The 23,582-nt window shown below is 38.6% G+C and overlaps 1 protein-coding gene across 5 annotated transcripts in view; it reads right to left on the bottom strand.

Annotated features, from left to right (window-relative positions):
• Positions 1-23,582, bottom strand: part of FAM13C (family with sequence similarity 13 member C) — a 167,331-nt gene that overhangs the window by 135,666 nt on the left and 8,083 nt on the right. For 3 of the 5 annotated variants that reach the window (XM_047071765.1, XM_047071742.1, XM_047071751.1), the window contains exon 3: positions 21,396-21,597. In XM_047071765.1, coding sequence (XP_046927721.1) covers positions 21,396-21,597 — 202 coding nt within the window. Of the gene's footprint in view, positions 1-21,395; positions 21,598-23,582 lie in introns of those variants that run through there. The other 2 variants (XM_047071773.1, XM_047071756.1) reach the window with 1 other exon arrangement.

Raw genomic sequence — 23,582 nt, forward strand, 5'->3', positions numbered from 1 at the left:
AGGCTCTGTGCTGACAGTGTGGAGCCTGCTTGGGATTTTCTCTCTCCCTCTCTCTCAAAAGAAATAAATAAACTTAAAAAAAATTTAAGAGAAGAGAGAAAGGAAAGGAAAGGAAAGGGGAAAGGGAAAGGGAAAGAGAAAGAGAAAGAGAAAGAGAAAGAGAAAGAGAAAGAGAGAAAGAAAGGGAGAAGGAAAGGGAAAGGGAAAGAGAAAGGGAAAGGGAGAAGGAAAGGGAAAGGGAAAAGGAAAGGGAAAGGGAAAGGGAAAGGAAAGAAGGAGAGAATAAGGACGGGAGGAAGGAAAAGAGACTGTAAATTCTAGGTTTTTTGCTAAGTCAGTGCAGATTTGATCCTATATCCTACCTTCTATAATAATGGATGATGAAATCAATAAGCCTAAGAGCACCCTGAGATGTAAAATAGCTTGTGAGGAGCTCCTCTGCACCTGGAGCGTTCCTCAATTCAGACCCTTTGCTCTCTTCATTCCAGGAATGCCTTATTTCTATCCTGTCTTAGTTCCGGCTGCAATAATACAAATATCATAGACTGGGTGGCTTAAACAACAGAAATTTATTCCTCACAGTTCTGGAGGCTAGGAGTCCAAGTTCAAGGAGCCAGCCAGTTAGGTTCCTAGTGATAGCTGTCTTCTTGGTTTACAGATGGATGTCTTCTTACTGTGTCTTCACATGCCAGAAAGAGAAGAAGCAAACTCTCTCATTGTCTCTTCTTATAAGGGCATAAATCCATCTCCCAAAGGCCCCATCTCCAAATGCCATCACATTGGGGAATAAGGATTTCAACATATGGATTTTGGGGATATACAAACATGTAGTACAAACCACATCCCATGGGGCCTGGTGGTCCCTTTCAAATCCCATCTCTTCTGATGACTTGAGGCCACATCAACAGCCCTGTCTCTCTCCTTCTGGACTCTCCTCTTGATCCCCTTGGTGTTTAATCCTGTATAGCCTTGCTTTGCAGCATATGCAGAATCCGTGTGCTTGGTTTATGTTCCCAAGTTAAAGTGTAAGTAGACCAAGTGAGAGTGTCTGCATTTTGCATTTCTTTCCCTTTCTTGAGGTGCTTCAGCACTGTACAAAATATCTGTTGATTCATTCAGTCAGTCATAACACGTCCATTGAGCACCAGTGCCTGATGCTGAGGAATAGTCGTTGATGGATTTGGGAAACCTAAAGATTGGGATTAACTTAAGGGGAATGCCAGTTGAATTTCTGGAAAATAGGAACAAGAAAATATTTTTACTGAAATGCCCATTTCTCATTGCTTGCATGCTCATTTCTATAAGTGGAATGAGGCTAAGATAGTTTGGCCCAGGGAAGGGCCTTGAACAGCTGTTTTACTGAATAAATAAGAGACTGCCAAATACTAACAGCAGCTTGCATTTGCAGTATGTAAACTTTTCAGACTGCTTTCCCATCCATTAGCATAACTTATCGAGTATGTTTCTTAAGTGAGGGCATCTAAGTACTTGGAAAGAATCAGAGTTTTAAGTGTTTCTCTGTCTACATGATTATGTCTAACCATCTTTTATAGAAGATGGTCATGTAAAATTTAACCCAGACTTTTTCTTACAAATTCTGAACAAGCGAAAGCTTAAATCTTCCTATAGGACACTGAATTCCATCCAAGTGCTGAACAAAACACAACGTCAGACAAGGGTGTTCCATAGCTTTCCACACTGGCCTCCAAACATGTTCCTGTATTAACAACGGACATGTATCTTTCACTCTGTTGAGCCAGTCAGTGAGGACTATTAGGAAAGCCTAACTCTTCTCACAAAATGTGGAATATCTAACACAAAGAAGAATCATGTCATTCCAACATTTTCCTTTTAAAGATTTGGAGGAAGGAGTACCTGGCTGGGCCAGTTGGAAGAGCATGTGACTCTTAACCTCAGGGTTGGGAGTTAGAGCCCCATGTTGGGTATACAGATTACATAAATGAAATCTTTTAAAAAAAATAATAAAGACTTCATGGAAGTATCAGATCTCCCTCTGTCTTTAAAACATATAGTTCTGTTTTTAGTTGTGGTTTTGTTTTGGGTTTGTCTTTGGTGGGAGATTGTAGAAGGCAAGCAGAAAGAAGACGGGAAGTAATAGTATCTCAGAAACCAGAAATGGCTAGATGGATTTTAATTTCACAGAAACCTATTTTAAAAAGGCATTTTATAACTGGACTTAAACTGAAGTGAAAATGTAATACTATGTACTACACTATCTCAAAATAAAAATAAATTAACAACAGTAAGGAAGTTAAATCCTGACAAGAAATTATTCTACTGTATCTAAAGAGAATAGACATATTGCAAATAGTGGCCTAACATTCACTGCATTATGGCTTTTCATCCATTAAAACAATAGTTAAGGATGACAAGTCTTTGAGGTTAGCTCCCCACTGTAATGCCCCAGAGACAAGACTTTGGGGGGATTCCACAAAGGTGCAAACTATTAGCTCCCTCTTCAAAGATCATCTACAGTGTTATCACAAAGCAGGACCAGCTCTTTAGAGATGGAGTCTTGTCTTACCAAATGCTCCCCAGTCTCTGTGCCTAATTTCCCAATCAACAGTGATTAGGACTGTTTATCTCTAAATCTTTCATCAGGTTCTTCAACCACAAGTAGAATATGTAAAGTTTTTGCTTCAGAAAAGTTCTCTATTTTGAAAGCATGCTTCCCTCTACTCAGTAAGAGCAAATGACCCATGTAGGCTGAAGTGAATATTATAAGTAAAGGTAACTCAAGAAAAGTTTGCATGCGGACCTGAGAAAAGTCTAAGAAGGGTCTATTAGATCCAAATATCAATTGTAACATTGTTCATGCTGAGGAAGTTTTTATTTTGAAAGACATTGTTGTTTTTTTGTTTTTTAATTTGGAAACCCAGCAATTATCTGGAATGAAGAACTAACACTCAGAACATTTGAATTCAAAAACATTTGGAATATAAAAGATATCTGGCATTTCAAAGCCAAATGCCCACAGCTCTGGGCTCCAAACAGTTTCCATAGAGGTTCAAGATAAAGGAGATTGTGAAGGGAGACAGGATTGCCCCAGGTGAATGAGGATGGGAATAAGTGAAGAAAGCCCATAGAAGTGATTGTGTGAATGTGGTCACATCACTCTTAAGTTAAAGCATCTCCCAGCTCTCCATTACCTACATGTGCTTCTTATGTAGAGTCAAGTCCCCGGGATAGGAATGGCAGGTGATGTTCGGGGGAGGGAGGGAAGGGGTCCGGGGGAGGGGGGATGCAAGCCCACAAGGGACACATCAGAGTGAAAGTTCCAGAAGGCCCCACTCCATAATATCACCTAGAAGTTTTCAATAAATACTTGTTGAATTGTGAGTTATCAACCTGACATAGTTTCTTGAGACATCAAATTTAAATGAAGATTTAGAGAAAAAGTCCTTTTTCCATTAAAACAGATATATTAACAAACTGCAGGATTTGTAAAACTTTTTAAGATAACTTATATATACCAAGATGTGTAGTTTCAAGATGTGTAGTTTCAAACAATAGAAACAAAGTCTAACTAATTTAAGCAAATAATAAATTTATTAGAAGGCTTACAGAGTAACGTAAAGGGATAGACAACCAGACATGAGGCTCTGAGGCTAAACCAGTGCTCAGAACTGGTCTGACATGGACATTTCTGCTACCACTGAGAAATCTGTATTTCTTTTTTTTTAATTAATTTTTTTAAGTGTTTATTTATTTTTGAGACAGTGCAAGAGACATAATGCAAGCAGCCGGAGGGGCAGACAGAGGGAGACACAGAATCTGAAGCGGGCTCCAGGCTCTGAGCTGTCAGCCCAGAGCCTGATGCAGGGCTTGAACTCACAAACCATGAGATCATGACCTGAGCCGAAGTCGGACGCTTAACCGACTGAGCCACTCAGGCGCCCCAGGAATCTGTATCTCTGATGTTGCTGACTCTAAGACCATTGGGTTATTATTTTATCTTTTAAGGAAAAAAATAAATAATAATCAAACTCACTTATGGTGATTTTAAGGTTATCAAACTCACAATGGTGATTTTAAGGAGTGTCCTGATTTCAGCAATATTAAAATTTGGGTAATATGTGAATCATAGGATTGATTAAAAGTGGTCACTCCTGCAGCATGCAATACTCACATCACTCACATCACACACTAGCAACAGGCTGTGACTATGACCACTGCACACAGGCCAGATCTCGTCTTTTGCTGTGTGCACTCCCACCTCAGGTTCTGCCCATGTCCTAGCTGAAAAGGAGGCTAGAAAGGCAAGTACTGGCATTTCAGCTTGTAGAGTGGGGCAGGAGGGAACAGATCTTGCTTTTTTCCCTCCTATGGGAAAATTTTCAAGCACAAAAACAGAGTTCAGATGCTGGGCAGCCAAAAAAGAATGACAAATATCCCCAATAGGGAGATTTCAAAGAAACTCCCTCTTATGGTAAAAGTTCAGTTTCCTCTGTGGTTAGAACTCAGAAGCCGAGAAAAATGTTTGAGAAGCACCAGAACAGGAAAACTCTTTTGGATGGGATCCGAGGCTTTTACAATCCAGCCTAGTTCTGTTCCAGTCTAGTATCCAGCACCCCACCCTACACCTACCCCGTGTCCAGGGATGACGGATTAGGAGGCAGCTCCACAACCATTGCCATTATCACTCAGGTCTCCACTCGTGGTGTGTTCCCTCAAATTAGAAAACCTCCCCCTTGCAATTTTTCTGGACTTGAATAACTCCTATTTCACACCCTGGACTCAAACTCAGCTCTTTGTGGGAGCTCTTTCAGACAGCCCCATCTTTGTTATCTCTTAGCATATTTTACATGTCTCCACTGTTAAAAGAAGGGGGCTCCACTCAACAAGTGACCAAAAAACTGAATTTATTGCTTGCTAAAGCAAGGGAGAGCTGCACGTCAGCATACAGGGCCCTTGAGCAAAGCAGAGAACGCTGATCTTCTACAGGGGTGGGAGATGCTTCCAGCTCAGGGGCTGGGAGACATCCAGGAGGTGGCATGTTTAGACAGCAGGGGACCTTCAGCTGCAGAAGCAGAGGTGGAGTGAGGATGTTGCTGACTGGCTGACCTGCAAAAGCACATCACTGGAGTTAAGCTGTTCGTGACTGTCTGGCTGTACTACTGTGTGTCTTGGTGGGTGTGGGGGCTGCTGTCACTGATGGGTGAGTTGACAGAAGCATGAAAGACTGCTGCCACAGCTATGAAACAGGTTCTGATATTTACTGGTAACCACAGAACAACTGGTCTCTCCCTAAAAGGATAGGAACTTCTCACTCTTACAACTGGGACAATACATTAGGACACTAATAGCTAGCATTTTAACATTTACTGAGCTCTTACTATAGACCAGGCATTCCAGTAAGTATTTTACAAGGATTATCTTATTTAATTATTGGAACCTGATAGGTGGGTGATATTATCCCTCATTTCACAGATGGGGAACCTTACGAGCCTTACTGGGATCCAGGTACAAAGAGGAAGGCAGTCCAGGCTGTGCTCTTATCCAGCGCTCAGTAAGGACTCCGCTGACTGTTGCTGCTGTCACCCCAATGACAGTACACTCACCTCAAGAACAAGCACCAGCTCTCACCTCCTTGTGCCCACAGCTACACTGACTGGTTCAGGGCCTCTCATACAGAGGCATCCTCAACATCTGTTGTCACAGAAAGAGAGAGAGGGTCCTGTATCATCTATTAATTCAAAATCTGATCGGAAGGTCAATAAGCTCTGTATCTTGCCATCTAGCCATGGCCAAAGTCAAGAACAAAACCATCACCCTGTACAAACTGTCAAAGACACTTGGCATCCATGATGGTAAGAAAGCAAGGCTTAAGAGAATACATTCTACCTGGTTTCTCCTACTTCGTAGACAATTCTCTATCCTTGATGCAACGGCTAAGTCTAAAAGTTGGTTATCAACTTGCCCAGCTCCCTCAGGTGACAACGTTCCAGAAGCCTAAACACCAGCTGCAGAAAACTAGCAGCTGATTATTTTGCCACTTGCTGCTCATGTGCAGGACTGCCCCAATCACCACTCCTAAGAACAGCGCTTCCATACCACCTGAAAAACAAGAAGTCATATGAAACATACCAAACCACATCCAAACCACAGCACTCAGCTGACAAAAGCCCTGTCATTAATGACAAAGATATATTGTTAAAATATCTGTTTCCTTCCACCACTCCTCAACAAGTGCAGTAAGAAATCCCTCTGCAATTTATTCCTTTGTTTAAAATTATGTATTCTTCTTATAGTGCCTGGGTGTCTCAGCCAGTTAAGCATACTTCTCTTGATTTCCATTCAGGTCATGATCTCACAGTTTTGAGTTTAAGCCCTGTATCGGGCTCTGCACTGACAGTGTGGGGCCTGCTGGGGATTCTCTCTCTCTCTCTCTCTGTCTTTCTCTCCATCTCTCTCTGTCTCCCTCTCTCTGCCCCTCCTTTGCTCACGCTCTCTTTGTCTCTCTCAAAATAAGTAAATTAATTTAAAAAAAACAAAAAATAAAAAAAATTATGTATTTATCTTATCCCAACCAATGAGAAGAATGTTTGATCACTTTTTCTCCTGAGCCCAGTTAGATCTTATCCTCCAAGGCCCCAGACACATTCACAATCTGTGGTAACCTATTCAATGTGTGTTTTGAAGTACACACAAATGTTTAATCCATACCCAAATCAATAGAAAGCATAAATCAATTTTAATACAACTGTAAGAAGTTATACCTAGGAATATTGTTCAGTCATTCAATTTATGTGGCCTTGAGTAAGTTACTGAACTTCTCTGTGCCTCAGTTTCCTCATCTGTGTAAAAGAATAAGAGTACCAGAACCTCATAGGGTGGTAGTGACAATCAAATGAATTATTATAGGCAGCACTCAAGACAAGGCTTTGCACATGATGAATACTCTTAATATGGTGTTGTATACTTGGTCGCTGCTGAGAGTAGATAGTACGCCTTCTCACCACACACACACACACACACACACACACAGAGTTAACTATGTGAGGTGCTGGATATGTTAATTATCTTGATCTTGGTAATCATTCTATACTATGTATGTATATCAAATCATCACATTGTACACTTTAAATTTATACAATTAATTTGCCAGTTATTCCTCACTAAAGTTAAAAAAAAGGCAAGGCTATTTATGTGCATAGTCATTACTATAGAAGTTATCATTACAGCTCTCCAGGTGTGACTCAGAAGGTCTGAGCCAGGGCTACAGCAGTAATGCTGACAAGGAGAAGACTCATGAGAAAGATATCCGGAGCTTGAGGATAAAGCCTTCAACGTCTAGCCTTCACTAGCCACGTCCAAAAATACAAATAAGATTGGCATGGTGCCAACCAAGCACAGGACTAGAGAACATTTTAATGTATATCCAGAAACTTCCAATTATCCAACCATTTTGTGTAATGAACTGCTTGACCCCCTGCCTTGCTCCACCTCTAGAAGAGTCCGTCTGATGCTTGGCCTGTGTTAAGCTTCAGGTCTCCCAGGGTCTGGGCTGGTTCTGTCCTCTGTCAAAGGAAAGGAAATGCAGCCCAGGTAACACAAAAACAGATGTTCTGTTTTTATTATGTCTGCCTTGTTCCTGTCCCCAACCCCTACTCTGTACCCCTCTGTAGTAATGGGATCTCAGTCACTCTGTATCCACATGGCTCTCTGCCCTGTCAGTCTGCTTAGTGCCCCATGTTCTCCCAGACTCTCACTGGGACGCTTGGAGCATTGGGCAGTCAGCCAATACACAGTCTAACTATTGGAAGCCCCTTGTATTAGCTTCTAGAACTATTAAAACAAATTACTATAATTTGGTGGCTGAAAACAAAAGAAACATATTATCTCATAGTTGTAGAGGCCAGAGGTTCAGAACCAAGGTGTAAGCAAGGCCACACTCTCTCTAAGGCTCTAGGGAGGAATCCTTCCTTGCCTTTTCCAGGTCCAAGTGGCTCCTGGCAGTCACTGGATTGTGGCAGCATGACTCCAATCTATGCCTCCATCTCCACATTGCTTTCCTCCCTGCGTCCCTCTGTGTCCATTCTTTTTCTCATAAGGACACCAATCATTGGATTCACGGCCCACCAAAATCCACAATGATCTCATCCAAATTTTTACCTCACTTACATCTGCAAAGACCATATTTCCAAATAAGGTCACTTTCTGAGGTTCCAAGTGAACGTGAATTTTGAGAAGACACTATTGAACATAGTACGCTCCTCAAATTAGCAAGAGGGGAAATACAGGCCCCCTTGGGGACACACAGTCCAGCAGCACTGATGAGACACCACATGACTGAGCCTGGTTTGGCAAATCAAGCAAAATTGATGAATGGTTTTGCCTAGGAATGGATATTAGCAGTTTAGGAAGCAAATGAAAATACCAGGTCAGTGTGCATAAGACAGGCCATCTCTGAAATAGAACATAGGTCTCCAAATCGCTAAAGCTGAAAAGTTGACATTCAAATCATAAATTTTGAAATAAGGGAGACAAAAGATAATTTGTATGTGTGTTAAAGACATAATCTTTGGTTTTATTTGCAATGGAAAAACCTCCTTTAAAGAATACAACATTAAAAGGCTCTGAGATAAATCACATTTAGCAATTAGCTCACGAGTAAATAAGAGGAAGCCAAAACAAACGAACTTCAAAAGTACCCTAGTTAGCGCCAAAATGTGCTCAGAGTTACAGCACTGCAATCAGACTCTAACAAATTCTAGATGTGTCATTTTGGAAATTTTAACCAAATAATAAAACTTTCTATGACAGGAAAATAAAATAATGCTCAAGTATGTTTGCATCTACTGCATTTTCTGACTTAAAAAAAATCTTTAAAAATAGCATCTGCAAAAACTTTCATTATTTTATGAACTAGAGTTTTATCTTCTATGCTCAGAGATTAGATCCCTGTCTCTTTTTCAGCATGAGCTCCCTGCTGCCCCCTCATCTGATGCCTACCTCGAGCCTGCCCCAGTCTTTGCATAGAGTTGATTACTCGTGGGGGACTCTATCTGGGCTCCTTACTTGTCTCTAATCCAGGAGACCCCAGGTTACATAGGCTACAACAGAGCTCACCAGATTCCTACCCTGTACATGGCCCAGGAGAGGCTTTAACGTTCAGATGCTGATTCCTCCTGACACTTCATCACATTAAGAACCGATCACTGAGCTCCCATCTTGCTGTATAGCATGAGGTAGAAGTGGGATAGAGATTTAATAGGGTATCTTGTTTTCTTGTCCAGTTCCACCTTAACATTTCACATCAGGCAGAAAAGGTTCCAGCTGTCAAAGTCTTTATTATTAATCAGTAAAATAATAAACAATATTTTTAAAGGAGCCCTAAATCATTAGTATATGCCTGTGTTTTATTTAGAGCTAAACTAACTCAGTCTTTTGTTCAGTGCTTTTGTCCTTCAGAGAGAGCAATATTCAGATCTTCAGGGGACCAGGCTGTCTGGTTCCTAATCAAGAGTGAGTTTCAGTCTGTGGCAATGCCCAGGGAGAAACAGACAGAGGCAAGAGGTTGGCGGGAACCACATCCTTCTGTGGATCCACAAGCACAACATTTAATGATTTTCCCTGGTGTTTTTAAGTCTGGGAGTTTTTATACTTCCAGTATAGTTAGTGTTTTCTAGAGTAAAACGCACTAAAATACAACCACACCCCCACCACACTGAGGTATTGATTGAAAGAGCTTTAAAGTTTGACGGTATTCTTTTGGTTATTTAATTTTAGTTACAGCTGAAAAGCCTAAAAATATAACATTGGAATGGCCTTTCCTATTGGAAATTTCCCTGACGCGTGCAACATTACTAAGCCAAGCAATCATAATATTATAGTTTGGGGTGTTAATGAACAAAAGAAGCAGAGCTGAGCATTTTTGTTCCTGCAAAAAATCCCCTAATTGTGGCTACAACTGATTAAGCAGTAAAAGTCGCAGAGGGCTCAGTTATAAAAACAAAAACAAAAACAAAAAAAAGATTCATAACAAACCAAGCTGGGCGATGTTGGGTGGGAAAGCAAAGTTCCATCATGACTCAAAGACCACCAGTTACCTGTGTCTGGATGCAATCACATAGTAAAATAATACTCAAAATAGTCAAGCCATCCTTGTGTGTGACACTAGCCTCAGTCTAGAGCAGCAGTTTCCAAGGCAGCAATCCCTTGTCAGGCCACTTATTTCCAGTAGAATTAATGCCCAAAATACGACACTATTGTTGTCTGTGTCTTCCATCAGTTACACTGTTTTTGATCATTTTAACACCAAAACTGACTAATCAATGTTAGGCTTTCTGTGGACTTAATAACAGCAACTGTTCATGGCAAGTAGGGGTCAGTGGGATAAATTGTCTGCAGACTTCAAAGGGCAGATTTTCAAACATTTTTGCCATTGTATCCAATTTTTAAGGCTTTAAGGCTTTAAGCCTAAAGAGTAGGCTGCTTTTTCCAGGGTGTTTCATGCTGTTCAGATGCTAAAAAGATATAAAATAATTACTACAATTTGTCACCTACACTGACTTCCTATTCCTTCTTTTACTACTCTAGAAGGACTGAAGTAAAAGAAAGATCCTAATGCATCAGGCTACATAGGCACAACTGGTTACTTCCACCAAGTTGAAGGTAAGTGAGGTCGGATATTCTACCAGGTGAAGGTAAATGAGGTCAGATGTGCATGTAATTCATTCTTGATACAGTCGCCAAATTTAGTAAATAAAAACACAGCATGTCCAGTTAAATTTGAATGTCATACAAACAATAAATAATTTTGCAGCATAAGTATGTCCCATGTAGATATTTGTTTACACAAAACTCCCATTCCTATTCCAAACAATATCTACATGGGACCTACTTAAACTACAAAATTATTCCTTGTTTATCTGAAATTCAAATTTAGCTGGGCATCCAATATTTTTTCTGGCAGCTACATGTCTTACAAAATATGGAGCCTAAAATTGTAGGCTTGAGGTTGATATGTTATGTCTCAGTCCCAAAGTGATATTTAACCATGTTTGATAAAGTTTGGATTGGCAATTCTTAGTTACTCGAAATGTCACTTCATTATGTTTCTGCTATCCAGACTTCCCAGTTTTGCTTCCAAGCTCCAAAACAGGCTGTCGAAGTCCCTGCTAAACAGTGTTCTTTGCCTAAAGAACACTCTGCTCTTGGATAAATATCACCAAGTACATAAGGATGTGAATTTGCATATCTGTGTGTATGCAGAAACTCAGCTTCCACATCTGACAATATCCAAATCGTCAAATCTACTTTCTATAGGAAGTATTATTTTTGGATGAGATTTTAAAATGCCTCTTAATCACAGAACCACAAGTTTAGCTGGCATAAGCCAAAGTCACTATATTCTTATGGCAAGAGTAAAACCATAATTATTCCTAAATAAAATAATAAAATTGTAAACTCTGAAGTTTCATTTGGCTATACAGAAAAAAAATCAATTACTAAACCTATCTTTTCCTGATAATAATGAAGCAGGTGCTTAATTGAAGGGGTGCTTGTCTAAAATTCCAATTTCTGCTCAAAGCAATAACAGTATGTAAGTCCTTTGGTGATACTTCATTAACCTAATTAATGTTCTTCTTCTTCTTCTAGTGCTTGACATTAATAACAATACCTCAGTACTGTGAAGGACTAGAAGAGAAAAATACCAATTAACTTCTTGCTTGAGGTTATATGCTAGTTTGAGTAGAAGATGTGGAAGTCATTAGTGCTGCTGGCCAATAATTCATTCCTCACCCCCCATTAGAATACATTATAGGATTGGACTTCCTAATCCCTTCTCTCATACATTTGTAGTTATGGGAGAAGCACATGACCAGCTCTGGCCAATTAGTAAAGAATGTAAATACTATACGCTGACTTAGGCCTGAAGCTTCTAATTATTGGTGCAGAACCCTCCAGGACTCTCTTTTCTCTCTGACTTTGAAACCAGCAATGGTCAAGACTGTGATTGCTCCATTAGTCTGGGTCTTTAATTGACTGCCATGATCAGACACTTCCTGGTGACCAATGAGGATATGTAATGTGCAAAAAATGTTTTTTTTTTTAACTACTACCTAATTTTGCTTAAACTGCTAAGGTTTTGAGCTGTTATTGCAGCATAGCACAGGCTGGTCTAACTCAGGGGAAATGCAATTTTTGAGGCTTTAGTGCATATAAAACATTTTATACACAATTTTTTATCCCCCTAAAACTTGAGTGTTTAAGTTTAAATCATTATCACTCTTTATACTCAACAAACTCTTAAGGTAGGTTCAAAATATCATCTCTTCTTTACAGATGGAAAACAGACACTTAAAGAGCTGATCAGTAAACGCTTAAAGTCGTAGAGAAAGTAAGTGGTTGAGAAAGAATTTGAACCCATATCCATCTGGACCTATAGACCGTACTTTTCACTACCTCCCTATACCACCACTCAACTCTTTTGCTCTGGGATTTATTAAAGAAAATTTCTACATAGTAGAGGGAGCAAGACTTGGAACTCCACAGAGGGCCAGCAGATGCCAATAAAGACAAAGATGTCCTATGGATGTTACTCTTCTTTCCATGCATTGGTAGGTCTTGACTATGGGCTGAATTTATAAAGCTATATAATGCTAAAAGCCATCTTTGGAACAATGTCATGAAAATCGGAAGTTCTGTAATTCAGAATTTATTTATCTATGCAAAAGATACAGAGGAAGAGGCATAACAAGACAATTTTAAGAGCCATTCTATGTGGGAGCCATCTGCATACCCATAAATATTCCAGGCAGCATAAAAGTAGAGATCAGTTCTTGCCATTCTCTGCTGCTACACTCAAAAGAACCAATATCACCAATACCTTCTTCATTTTTTAAGGAGAATTTTGTAACGTCCATTATGGGTAAAATATCATTTAGCTAAAGGAGACCTGAGTTCTACAATGTCAAAGTTTCAAATTTTCCATTGCTTGTAAACTTGTCTCAAACCAGTTAGTTACATTGTTTTGAACACAAACTCCACCTGAGTGACATTTTTTTTAACTTTTGAGATTTAATGCCCAGGCAAACAAGTCACATCACTTAGTTCTAAGATTCCTTCATGTCAGTATTTAAGCAGCATATTTGTATATTTCAAAAAAAAAGTAAAAGTTATTTTACAGACATTCCAGGTTCCTTCCTAAAAATATCTTTCTTCATCAACTCAACCATTTAACAACAGATTTGTTGTTAATTCAAAGAGGAGTATCAGACTCTAATACACTATGAGAAACCAAAAATCCAAGCATCAGCTCAGATGGTCTCACTTTGAAGGACTGAATATTTCAGATTTCTGTTCCCCTGAATCTCAGCAATTTTACTTAGAGGAGTAAAGGAGAACTTGGAAAACAAACCCAGAGGACTATCTTTCTTTATGACCAGTAAAGGACATTCCAAAAAATCCGTAACAGGAATTGAAGTAAAACCTCCATGCTGCAGCTGCAACACCATGCAAGAAAGATAATGCAACACAAACTCATGAGTCAAAACAATTATCTGAGGCCCATTGTTAGGATCACAATGAATTCATCCTTTTGACACACTCTAAAAAGTAAGCCCTCAGAGGCATATTCAGAACTTGTCTTCCTTTCACTAAAAAGCAAGTGAAATTCTAGTTGAAGTTCATTTTAGCTTTCTGGTGCTCTCAATTTCAAAGTCAATCAGCTGTACTGGTTTTCTTGCTTTACAGTTTGCACTTACTTAGTGTTTCAGTAATATATTAAGAAAAATGTACATAAAGGAGAGCTATAATTTGAACAGAATCTTAGTTCCTTTGGGGGGAAAATGACTCAGAATTAACTATTGTCTCTTAATTTAGAGTCTAACACAGAAAGAATTAGAACTATACTCTCCAAAAGCAGAAATATAGTAAATACTTCGTAGTTAAGTTATTTTGCCTGAAAAGTGTTTAGGGGTTTTTCATTTCTGCAGAAACATTAAAATGCAAATTTCACAATCAGACCTGGATCCCTTTCCAGCCTCTTAACACATCTACTGGAGCCAAGTAGAGGAAACCTAATGCTGATGTACACCAGACGGAACAGCTGGTCTCCCCAGGAAGTGGATTAGCAGTATGATTGCAGTACACAGCTCACTGCAGAAAAGCTTGCTGTATAGCCTGCTAGTTTTTGTCTTCTGCTAAAATAGCCACCAGAGGGGAGGGCAGAAAGTTGGTGCATCGCCTGATGCCAGCTGGTAGGGAGTGAAGATGATAAGACTTATTCTACCAATGCTAAATCTACATGCCCTCTGGACAGTTATGAGGTCCAATACAGGAAGTTGGTTCTGTTAGTCAAGTCCAATCATCCCCAAATCAGGTTGTTAGGGATTAATATTATAGTAATATGGAATTCTTTTTAATTTTTCACAAAATATTATAATAATCTATTACTATGTTTATTTTAATCAGTAGGAAAATGTCAATAAATATGGATTTTTATTAAATAGTGGGTTTACACATTTTTGTTGAATAATAAGGGAAATGTGAATACTAGGAATTAATGTAAGACAAACAGTTCCAGAAAAAGGTAGATATTATACCAAGAACAGGAAAGACTGATCAAGACTGGTGGTCACACACAATAAACAGAAAGTATGTGTGGAGGGAACCTGATAATAAATCAACCCCAAAGTTTTCCAAGATGATTAATTACCCAGATATACTAAAGGGGAGAGATGAAACTTTCAGAGATCACTGTTATTCATAATGAGATATAAGGAACAACTACATTTTTTATTGAGATAAAAATTACCTATAACATTATCTTAGCTTTAAGTGTACAACATAATAATTCAATATATGTATATATTGTGAAATGATCACCACAATGTCAAGTTAACATCCATCAACACACATGGTGACCAATTTTTTTTCTTGTGATGAAGACTTTTGAGATCTACTCTCTTCACAACTTTCATAGTCACCATGCTATACACTATACCCCTAGGACTTACTTATTTTCTATCTGTAAGTCTATACTTTTTGACCACCTTCACCCATTTCATCTACCCCTCCTCATATTTTATGTAATATGTCACAAAATATTATAGTATATGTAATCTATTGCCTTCAATCAGTTCTCCTCCCTAGAAAGAGTAATAAAGTACTTTGATTAGGAGTTTCTGCTTTAACACAAACTCACAAGTCCTATTTTAGCCTCAAGTGAATCATATCAATGAACTCTGGTATTAGCATCAATAAAAGCTGACCTTCAGGAGACAAGTCATTAAATGGTTCCTTTCCAACCTATTCTTTTTCACAGCTCCCTGTTTAATGAAGACAGGGATAAACAAGCAGGAAGGAAAATTGCAATTGATCCTGGTTCAAATAAATAGTCTCCTTATTTCAAATATCTTAACTTCTTTGAGAACATTCTTGCATTGTCTTCCTGATTCCTGGACTTTTATTGGACTAGCAAATATACTTAAAGCATTCTTCTTTTAAATCATTCATATATAGTGGGTGTAAAACTATAATCAATCATTCCTACCTGCACAAAAAACCTCAGATTCTGTTATTTTACCCAGGGTTCCTCAGAGAAATGGCAAGGCCAGAATTAAAGAAAGGTTGCTCATAGTGAGATTTGAATCTAATCCTCCGGAAGTAAAATTTCTGAATCTGACTTTGGGATTGATAAGAAAGGTACAAAAGATTAAAATTTCCAATGGCAACCCTCTAGCCCCTTCTCCCTTCCACATACCCCCATTCCCAACCTGGTTAGGATCAGATTGAAGATCCACTCTGGGGTGCTGAATACAAACTTTGTGACAAGAGAGCCCAAAATGGCAATAGGTAAACTCTTAAAATGGTGCCCTTCAGCTTCAAAGAGCGTTGTTTTTAAGTTCAAGAAGGGTGAGCTCACAGAATCTACACAGGTGTTTTTGGGAAATGGTGATCATAACAAACCAGTTAGAACTGTGTATTGATGGTGGCAACAAGCATTGGGAAGAATTTGAAGCATAAGCTTCAGTTCCCCCCAAACAAGTCCAGCTTTACAAACAGAACAGCTGTCTTTACCTCGGTGCATGGTAAATCTGCTTAATGTTACATTTATCCTGTGATTGAAACTCTTATGAAATAGTTCTATCAACTTCTTATATCTTTGTTCAAGTCCGCGTGGCATTTTGCCTGATGATATTAGCCAAGAACACTATAGTATTCTCAGGGATAACTGTAGTTATTATTTAAAATGCTGACTTGTTCACAGCTTTACTTCTTTCATTTGAATCTAGTATCATCCAGGTTAATGGTTTTTGTTTTGTTTTATTGTAGAGGGAGGGAGAGAGAGAGAGAATCAGAGAGAGACAGAGAGAGAAAACAAATGAGGGAGGAGCCAAGGGGGAGAGAGAATGAGAATCTTAAGCAGGCTCCACGCTTAGCATGGAGCCCAACGTGGGGCTCAATCCCACGACTCTGAGATCATGACCTGAGCCAAAATCAAGAGTCAGAAGCTCAACCAACTGAACTACCCAGGTGCCCCCAGGCTAGTGGTTTTCAGAGGTGCACATTAGACTCTCCTATAGAGTTTAATAAAAGTGCAGATATCCACAATTTACACCAGATTAATGAATATTTTACTTCACATTCTTGGCATGTTCTTTCAGGATAATTATATCTCCAGGTTTTTCCCTCTGTAAAAATTATGTTCATCTATTCTGTAAAATCATAAGTAAACACTCCCTGACTTCTTTAAAAATAGACTTACTCATTATCCTTTGAAACATCCTAATTTGGGGGCAATGATTTTATTATCTTGTTTTGGATGTCACATCTATTCATTATTCTTATTATGAGCTCTCATCAGACTTTTCACATTTGAAAATGATTTGAAGAAAAATAATCACAACTATTTTCAGTTTCTGTCATCCATACATGCTTGTTTTGTTCAGATGCTTGCCTATAGCTTCTACTATCAGCACCAAGCCACAGTTTGTGTCTTCAACAAAGAATACTCTCAATACTACCATGGTAAAGGACCAGATGCTTCAAACAGTTGACATTTTCAAGAACAGGGTCTTGGGTACAGGAATCCGATGACACCAATGGGCTGAGTCAAGATATACAGAACTTGTCAAGAAGCTGACAGCTTTATGCTACTGCTAACGCAAGATCAATAAGAACAAAAATTAATTACATAAAACTGAATGGATTGAAAAGGTAAATTTTATTGTAGTTATTTTTGGAATATTGTTATCTTTTTTAATGTTTATTCATTTTTGAGAGACAGCATGAGCAGGAGGAGGGGCAGAGAGAGAGGGCAACAGAGCATGTGAAGCCCAGCAGGCTCTGGGCTGACAGCAGTGAGACAGATGGGGGTCATGAACCATGAGATCATAACCTGACCTGAAGTCAGACACTCAACTGACTGAGCTACCCAGGGGTCCCACAATATTTTTATCTTAATGTTCTATTTACTGGATCTAAAAAAAAAGTCCTTTCTCTACTTCACCTTACAATTTAGTAGATTGTTTTATTAACCATATTTTATTATTTTCTGTATTTTTGATGTACTGGCATCTAGAGCCTCACTCATGGGAAGTAAATGCCTCTTCTAGGGCTAGCCATTTCTTAGAACATATGAAATGACTTGCCCAGGAACAAGCCTTTCACATGCAAACTAGCCAATCCTGAGTCCATACTTGGAAACAACTCTTCTATCTGGCTCGCACACTCCAGAAGGCAATATTCTTCTGCCCTAATCATATGAACCAGGTACTAGAGAGCCCCTATACCTCACACTCTACTGAAATGATTCAAACTAGTCAATTCTAAGACTGCTTTTCCCTACCTCGCCTTGTTTTTCCCATGGAAACCACATAAAGGCCTCTGCCGTGCTTTCCACCTGCCCCTTCTACTTCCCAACTAACACTGGTGCCTTCCCTCTGTGGCCCTGCATGGCATAGCATGCCCCCTCTCAAGAACTAGGAGTAGGAATCTTTTCAAATGGCAGTCATCTCCTCATCTATTGGCCTCACCATACCTGAATAATAATAAATACAAACTATGCTTTAAAATCATTCTATTATGTAAACCAAAATAAAATATTTAAAAATGGTATCTGAGCTTCACTGACCTGAGAGTTCAGAAACTCACTCTGTATCCTCACTTTCAATTGCAATAGGGTTATTTCATATATTCAGTAATAATCTGTCTTCCTTTTTACCTGAATATAATTGAAAAAAATCTGTTATTCAACTAACATCTTGCCTGGAATGCTGTCTTGAGAATAATTTTCATTGAATCAGGAAAAAAAAAAGGCCACTTTAAGGAAAAAATGTGATTTTACTTATGAAGCTTGTGCCTACAGAGTCTTCCTTGGATAACTGGCCTGTTATCTGGCTTACAGGGTCCAATCTTACATGTGGTAATGATGGTCACTTCCTGGCAAGGTAGCAACCTAATGTTATTTTGGGGACCTCAAGAAGAGAGAAATTTATCCAAGTGCATAGGTACTGCAGTTGAAATATAATGGATGGAGTTTCTTGAACTTGTCTTCCTTGCCTTGGGATTGCAAATAATAGAGGCATTAATGAAATTCCCAGAGAAAAGTTAATTTTGTAGTTATTCAATAGTGAATGGCTTTAGATTTTGCAAAGCATACTTAAGAAGACCTATATGGTAAATTAACACTCTTGCTATGCCTATGTAACACTCTTGCTATGCCTATGCCAAACCTAATGAGACTAGCCTTATTTTGTGATTAAGAATAATCTTTCTTTGAGATTATATAAATTATAAATGACTTTGAAATTTAGTAGATACCCTGGCTAGCTCATCCATCTGGATAATTTTTGCTTTTGTCTATGAATAGGGTATTTTACAAGGCTATAGCCACAGAAGTGAACTTATAGATATTGACCATAATGCAAATAATTTCTCATGTCCAAGAGAAAGTAATTGATTACCACCCAATGGATATTATAAGTTTTGCTAATTTTGTGTCCATTTGTAAATTTATTTCTGTAATTCTTGTCAGACTACAAATGTGTGATACTTTGCATTCTCTTTTGAACTGGTTGTAATATCTTACTGATTCCCTTATTAATTAATAATTTAAATAAAAATCTTTGATACATCTTTATTTTATAGTTGTAAGAGAGTCATGATTATATTATTTTAAAATGTAACTTTCACAACTGATTGAGAACACACATTTCACAAAAAAAAGATGATACAATCATGTATACACCTCTCTTACCAGTTTTGAATCATTCAACAAATAATACTAAGTGACTACTGAATGCTATAGATCCAAAGATAGACAAGGACTGAATCACTGACCTTAAGAAACTTGCATCCTACAAGCTAACATTCACTCAACATTTATCTAGCTTCAGTGACCAATATTACAAAGCTTTAAGGCAGAAAAGAAAAATTACATTTAAAAAATTCTCCCCAAAGTAGTCTTTTCTAAGTAAGTAGTTACTGATTCACAGAACAACATATCAGCATAGGAAAACAATTCCAGAGTGAAATCGCAGGTTTTATATAAAAATTAAGGTGTGAGTAGGATAAGGGATTAGGTAAATCACTAGATCTGGGAATATCTGTGTACCGCTTGTTAGCAACACTGTGCTTTTATGGAAAAGACCTTCCACTCAAGTTCTTCCAATTCTGTTTAGAGACATTATGTAATCCCTCTACTCCTTACTTTTTCCTTTACAGAAAAAGATAATAATACCCATTCCGTGGGATTGTGGTAAAACATGGTACATGCCCGGAACACAGTAAATACTGAAATACATGTTAGCTGATTTTATTAATAGTATTACTTATAGATTAAGTTTTTGCTCAATACTCAACCAGTGTAAATTCTCTGTACCCAAAGAAAATAGGAAGAATGAAATGTGTTTCAAATTTCTCCCAAAGATGAATGATCTAATATTATAAAAGTTCTCTTAGTCACTGGAGGGGGGAATCTCCTTGTGTGGGTAGAGATGTTAGGAATGAACTGGAAATTCTACCTGCACTCCAGGATTCCACTGCTGTACTAGAAGCAAAGACAATACAAGTATATCTCCAGATATCTTCCTGTGTATGAGCAATGGATTGGAATTGCATGCTCCATTAGCACCTTATTACAAGCGACAGCTATGTAATTTCTGCGAGCCAGATTATAGGATGACAAGAAAGAGAGCACTCTAGCAGAAATGGCTGGTCACCCAAAGCCCAAAGTGTCACAGGTGACCCTTGGTAGGAGATTCAAGATCAGAGCCTCCCTGAAACCCACCAGACTCTGCAGGCAGCCCTTTGGGTACCTGTATCCTCCCCAACACCACACTTCTAATCAGATTAGGTGCATTCAGTAATAGACAGGGTCTCAAGTTTATGATAACTCAAATAGTATTTCACACTCACTTCTCTCTGAAAGTCAACTCAGTTTAAAATAATTACAACACAGCTTTATGAATGCAGAGGGTGTTTTCATTTTATTGCAAACTTAACTGACGCATTAAGAGGTCTTAATGCTAAGGAAGAAATTAGATAAAAATCACAAGACAAATAAGAAAATAACAAGGTCAAATAAAGTGTTCAGCTAAAGTTGTTCTAATAGGAAGATCACCTAGTGCCCATTTGCTATATAGGACTGGACTTAAAATTATTATATAATTAATCTATTATGCATAGAACCTCCCACATTATCTTTAAGACTTAAATGTTAACAAAAAAGCAAAGTTAATATTAATGAAGCACCTGTGTCCCCAAAACTACATTAGGTGCATTACAAGTATAATTTCATTAATTTCCTAGTAAGATTAAAGTAGATTATATTCATTTCATCTTTTTTTAAAAGCATCATAAATTATTTGTGGAGTTTTTAAGATTTAAAAACATCACATTCTTTGCTACATACCTCTACACTTAGAGAAAGTTTGAAAAAAATAGAAACTGTAAATTTATTACCCAAATCAAGTGCAAAAAATGCTTCGTTCATTCATTTAAACACATTGACCTCAAAGAACCAGATGCTATACAGACATACAAACTGGCACATGCATGCACACTTGAATATTTATCCAAGGCTACTAAATTGTAGCCTAAAGTGAATGGCTCAGAGTAAACTTGGGACTTTTGCTGAGAAGAATCTCCAAATGCGGGGCAAGAGCTACATGACCTGGTGAAGATGGTAGGAGATCCTCCTCTACTCTCCCCTGCAAAGATTGCAGCATCTCCTTTGAACCTATGCCAAAGCCCAGTATTCAAGAGTATCAGTTTGAAAGGGCGCTAAATTAGCCTGCTCAGAGAACTGTGCTGGGTGGTTTGCGCACTGACACCTCAAGATGTCTCATCACCTCCTGAAAAATAAGGTGCTCACACAGCCTGCCAGAGTGTGGCAAAGGCCTGGAGGTACAGCCCACTACCTGACTTTCTCCGTGGCTCCTCCCGCTCTCTGCCTTGAGCAGGATCTTGGGCTTCCGGGACTTGAAGTTGCCCATGCTGGGTCGCAGCACGCCGTCCACCAGCAAGGTCTGCTCTACATGCTGCTGTGGCTCCCGAGAGGGTGGTGCGGGCTCCTCTAGGAGAGCCCCGGCTTCGGGGTAATTTTCTTTATTGTCTTCATCTCTAAAACAGGAAAGGCCCAATTTAGAAAGCACCCAAAAAAAGTATTAAACTGCTGCGGGAAAGCGAGGCTGGCATACTCATAGCTGCTCTATTTATATGGTATCTAGCAAAATGTTTAGAGTAGACTTAGTTTCACAGGAACAAGAACCGAAGAAATGTGAATTTCACTCTTTAGATCACTCCATAGTCCCTTCTAATCTTTGCTAGTGAATACATATTTTTTTGTTTGTAGTTGTGACTTTGTGCATACGATCACATCTGTTTTTAATTTTCCACTTCAAGATGCTTTCATGTATATATTTTTTTTCTCTCACAATAATAATGTGAGATACAGGTTAGAGATCATCATCCCAGTTTTATAGAGTAAGACTGTAAACCTCAGAGATTAAATGAAGTGCTTAACAGAAGGGCTAATTCACCCAGACCCAGAGTGGTAGCTAGGTCTTCAGACTCTCCTGCATATATGTCTTTGATTTAAGGCATGCTATTTCCTCTTCCCTGGCATGTTTGTAATCATCTCCCTACAGTTTTCAAAGGCCTCTAGAAGTTTAACAGGGTCTACTTTGATAGGAAACATGCTACTTGAAAAAAATATAAAACAAGGGCCAAATTTGACCCAAGCAAACCATCTGACAACACCCTCAGTGCACACTCGAAGATCCTGTTGTCAGGCTTTCATCAGTGAGGAATTGCTGGAGGTGACTGGGCTGGCGTTACCTCCATACATTTAGTGCCGGGGTGGCATTTTAATTTTCACTAAGCAAGCAAATTCATACAGTATCACCCCACTGTTTCAATTTCCTCCAAAGGAGTGACATAACACTTTTATTTGAAGTCATTAATCCTTCTTAAATCTAGATGCATTTCATATTCTTATTTTGCTAAGAATCCAGGGATATAACCAAATGGGGCATTCACTTTATACAATTAATATCCTCAACCTCAATCCACTGGCGATCATTTGGTACTAGATCATACAATTCTCTAGGAGTGACCACTTCCCGCAGGTGCTGTTTTTCTCTCCTGCTCCCTGATTGGAGAACCCATAAAAGAGATTTTGACAAGGTCAGTTAGGAAGCAATTCCTCATGGTTCAAGGATACCTAAAGCCAAAAAACAAGACCAGCAAACAAAGGATTTCTGTGCCCCTGTTCAAGATGCCTTTTCACAAGTAAAAGAGAGATTAAATTCACAGAACTGATATTGAAAGGATGAACTCCAGTTAGCCTCTGGGAAAAGATCAAAGCAAACATCAGGATAGGAAGTCTGGCGCATGATCAGGGTGTAGTCAGGCAAGGCGTGGAAATAAAACTATGTCAAACAGTTCATCTTAAGCCTCAGAACAAACTTCATAATGCCTGATAAAGGAGAACCCAACAAGTGAAACAATTCTTCAGTATTAGTAACTGAAAAAAAAAATTACAAGTCAGTACCAGTGACACTGGTTAATATTTTCCCTTAAGATCGGCTATAATTTAAAAAATTCTAACTCACGAATGGATTTGGAAAGTGATGTGAAACCATGAGTTGGAATTGTACTGGTTCATTTGAAATTTCTATCACTGGAAACAAATTCATGCACTCTGTGTTCCCCGGTGAGAAACAAAAGGAATGGCTGTCTTTACGGTAAACCTAAATGGGTCCTCATTCAAGGAAAATTCTAGAATATTCAAGAATAAGTGGGAAAATGTCAGTTTTCAAATCTAAAATTACTCTTTTGATACACTTATTCCTAAAATAATACCTGGGCTTCATTTTTACATATTTTCAAGGTGCCCCCAATTTATAAAATCATCTTGTTCACCTCCTTGACTTGAAAAACAAGGAACATGGTCAGGGGGAGCTAAAAGTATCTTTCTCTCATTACACAAACTTAGAACCTAAATACAAAAGTCATCTTTAGAAATGTCTTTCTAACCTGTTAATGGTTCCTCAGAACCTCCAAAACAGGAAAGTACAAGTTATGTAATTTATGCCACTACTTAT

Source organism: Lynx rufus, unplaced genomic scaffold (genome assembly GCF_022079265.1).
Source record: "Lynx rufus isolate CCGP_SWC_20201006 ecotype Redwood Valley unplaced genomic scaffold, mLynRuf1.p SCAF_11, whole genome shotgun sequence".
In the NCBI taxonomy this organism is placed as follows: domain Eukaryota; kingdom Metazoa; phylum Chordata; class Mammalia; order Carnivora; family Felidae; genus Lynx; species Lynx rufus.